Source organism: Esox lucius, chromosome 9 (assembly GCF_011004845.1).
Source record: "Esox lucius isolate fEsoLuc1 chromosome 9, fEsoLuc1.pri, whole genome shotgun sequence".
In the NCBI taxonomy this organism is placed as follows: domain Eukaryota; kingdom Metazoa; phylum Chordata; class Actinopteri; order Esociformes; family Esocidae; genus Esox; species Esox lucius.
The window spans coordinates 8,004,365-8,008,087 of NC_047577.1; the positions used below are offsets into that span (position 1 = coordinate 8,004,365).

The 3,723-nt window shown below is 40.3% G+C and overlaps 1 protein-coding gene across 1 annotated transcript; it reads right to left on the reverse strand.

Moving 5' to 3' along the window:
- Positions 1 to 1,081: 1,081 nt before the first annotated feature.
- LOC114839868 lies at positions 1,082 to 3,483 on the reverse strand. Its single transcript, XM_034294479.1, has 2 exons — positions 3,192 to 3,483; positions 1,082 to 2,994 (listed from the first exon to the last, which is right to left on the reverse strand). Exon 2 carries the CDS (start codon positions 2,624 to 2,626, stop codon positions 1,082 to 1,084), a length of 1,545 nt encoding a protein of 514 aa, XP_034150370.1. The 5' UTR covers positions 2,627 to 2,994; positions 3,192 to 3,483.
- Positions 3,484 to 3,723: the final 240 nt, after the last annotated feature.

Below are 3,723 nucleotides of genomic sequence, written 5' to 3' on the forward strand. Positions count from 1 at the left end.
GAAGTTCCTTAACAGAAACACGATGACACAGACCAGTGACTTCTGTCAACTTTACAACCTGTTGTGAACTACCAACAATACTCCAACCCAGGTCAGTCCTGATGGCATACGGCTCATTATCATCTCCTGTGATGACTTGTCGAGGTGCTAAAGCTCTTGAGCAGTCGTAACCTATCAGAAGTCCAACCTTACAATCCAACAACTCTGGTATTTCGTGTGCTATTTTATTCAGATGTTTCCACCTTCTTGCAGTTTCAGAGGTAGGAATGTGGGAACGTTCAAGTGGAATGAAATCTCTGGTATAGGATGGTGGCAAATTAATTAGGTTGTGAGAAGAAAGCCCCCTAACTCTGAGCCCACTAACTCTTTCACTTTGAACCACAGAATCCTTTCCCATCATGGTAGTAAGCTTTAACTTGACAGGCTCTGAAACTGTCCCCATCCTCTCACAGACCTCTTGGTCTACAAAAGTGTTGCTACTCTGGGTGTCTTGTAGGGCGTACACTAAGGTCTCTCTTTCAGGATTGTCAATTGAAGAAATCCATACTGGCACGATCATTGATGTGCTCCCACCGTTACCTCTGTCTACGCAACAAGAAAGAGAAGATGTATTTTCTTCTGTTTGCTTAACATGAGAAAGGGCTGCAGAAAACGAACGTTCTTCATGAAGTGGTGTTGGATGCTGTTTCTTGCACATATTACAAGTAGCTTTGTTCTTGCAATCCTTTGAATTATGTCCTTTCCTAAGACAGCTGAAGCACAGGTTGTCAAATATGAACTTTCTCTTTTCCTCCACAGATTTACTGGCAAACATTTGACATTTGTAGATGGAATGACTTTCCCCACAACATCTGCAAGTGACTAGGTATGGACATGAAGGCGCTGCACTTACTTTATTGGACCTGTTTGACCCCACGGAGTTGCATTCCTCTACACTGTATTTTTTCGGCACTGTGCTTGTTTTGTCTGATGCTTTCACATTTGTGATGAATGCATTAACCTTTGAGCGTTTAACTTCTCTAAATGACCGTTCTTCAGAGAGCTTTAAGGCATGAAAGGATGACACAGGGTTGCAGGCTATTTATGCTTCTTGTGCCAGAAATTCAGCAAACTCTTTGAAATTAGGGTATTCCTCCTTTTTTCTCAACTGCATTGTAACATGGCGATTCCAACGAGACGTCACCCAATCAGGGAGTTTTTGTAGCATTTTTCTATTCTCTTCACAGTCATTTAACATCTGAAGCCCTTTGATGTGTGGCATGGCATTGCTGCAGGCAGTCAGAAAGTCACTTAACTCTCTCAGTTTAACTGATTCTCTTGAACCAATCTTTGGCCAGTTATTCAGTTTTTCTCTAAAAGCACACTGAATTGCAAACGGATGGCCGTACCGAGAATTCAATGCTTCCCAAGCTTGACCATAGGCTTCATCGTCCTTTCTGTAGAAGCTTCCTTCCAATACAGATTGTGCCTCACCACTGATATATTTTTGTAGATAGAACAACTTATCAGCTGAATTTGTGCATCGCTGTTCTATCAATGCCTTGAAACTTGTTCTCCATTCTAAGAACTTAAGTGGGTCTCCTGAGAAAACGGAGGGCTCAGGTGCAGGAAGTCTGCTGAGAACCATTGTGTCATGTAAGGCTTGTACTACTGAGGTTTCCTTATCAAAATGGGTAGTTTGTTCCTCTTTAACTTCCTTAAAGGCTACTGGAGGAGTCACCTCATAGCATGCTTTTATTCTTTCGTTATTGGACTCACCTGAGTCAGCTTCAGAGTATGCTTTGAGCTTTGCAGCTATTACTTGAAGATCTCGCTCATTTTCCAATCTTTTAAGTTCTTGTCTTTGAGCAGCAATAGCCTCCTCCATTTTTATCTCTGCCTGCTTTGCAGCTAACTGTGCGGCAAACTCTGCTCTTTTTGCCGAGATGCTTTGCTGTTCTGATGAGCAGCTTGAATGGTGACTACGAATAGTAGACTTGGAGCTTGTAGCTGAAAAGATTGACTTAGCATAATCTTTGTCAAGCACCATACGAATTCTTGCATCTTCTGCACTAGCTTCAAATTCCTCCTGCCCTACTTCACTCATACGTACTTTCATTAGCCCCATCAAATCGGTTGTTACTGCTGTACAGGAATCAATTTTTCTTCTAATCTCAGTTGAAGGTAGTGATTGAGATCGTATAAGTTCGTACACATTTTTTACTTGAGTTTCCAGCCCTTCAACAGTTTCCATCATGTCACCCAAGTCTTGGTCAGAGCACTCATCCTTAAGTTTGGTACGTGTAATTCTTACTTGTTCTTTCCAGCTTTCATACAACTTGAAGAATTTACTCTCCTTTAGAGAAATGTCTTGCTGCTTGAGCTCTTGCATTTTTGGAGTTAATTTTCTCTCCCGTGAAGATTTCCTGGATTCATCTCTTCTTGAAATGGAAGCAGTAGGTTTTGCTATTTGAAGTGACTGTATTTTAGCATGAATATCAGCTATGAGTGACTCTAATCTTTCCCTTTCAGTATCATCATCACTTTGAAATATTAACTGTTCATTTAAACTAGTCAACTCTGCCTGAAGGGACTCAATTTGCTGATTTGATTCATCATATTGAGATTTTTCTCCATAAACTGACATTTCAAAGTTTTAACAAAACACTTTAGTGTTACTGAACTACTACAGATAGAAAAAACGTGTATCTGTTCAACAATACGTCAATTGTAAGGCATATGCAACAAATTAGGCTGTTAAATCAAACAATATATACAAATGTTTTTCTTTACTTCGTATCCAACGTCTCTTTGTACGATGCGCCCGTGCTCTCGTTTCCTCTTCTCATTCAGCCGATGCCGTTCCTCTCGTAAGCGTGTCGGCGTGCAATGGCGTTACGTTTTCACTTTAACTGCACTGGTCTGACAGAATAAAGGCCACGCTTCATACAGATGTCTTTTGTTGTTTATTCACTCTCTCTCTCTTTAGAATAGACACTGTAGACACCGTGAAAACTACAAGAAATAAAAAACATATATTCAAAATATGCATTTTGCGTCTCTCGTGTCAATATCTAATGTTATGCAGGCAAATGTTGTAACAGAAATACAACGAATCCCATCAACATCATGAATAGCACATCACATCGTGGACGTAAAGCAATATAAAACAACATTATACACATTATCAGATATTTATAAAGTTAAATTACCGTGTTCGCCTCTCAAACCATGCAGATTAAGAATTTCTTTGACAGACTACCTGTCGTTTCTCTGCATCCATTTTAGTTCTTCTGACCCAAATGACGCAAATCCGCTCTAAACTGAACCGGGTCATTTGACACCTCTTTATCAACGTAATCCTTACTTAAAGAACCCCTTAACTTTATACATAAATTATGAATATTGACTTCTGTATATCACAATTGTTTTTTAAATTAAATGAACTCAAATTTACATTAATTTATAACATAAAGCAAATACACATCAACACAAAACATGTCATTGACAGTTACAGCCAGTCAATGGCATCAATGCCTTCAACATCCAGGAACTGCCTACACACTCTGGCCACATGAGGCCAGGCATTGTCCTGCACCAGGAGGAACCCAGGGCCAACTGCACCAGTGTAAGTTCTGACGATGGGTCTGAGGATTTCATCCCATTACCTAACAGCATTCATGGTCCCATTGGCTGGCATGTGGAAGTCTGTGTGACCCTCAAAAGATATGCCTCCCCAGCATC

Coding starts and splice junctions, on each gene's coding strand:
- LOC114839868 (XM_034294479.1), bottom strand. CDS start 2,626: ATGTCAGTTTATGGAGAAAAATCTCAATATGATGAATCAAATCAGCAA.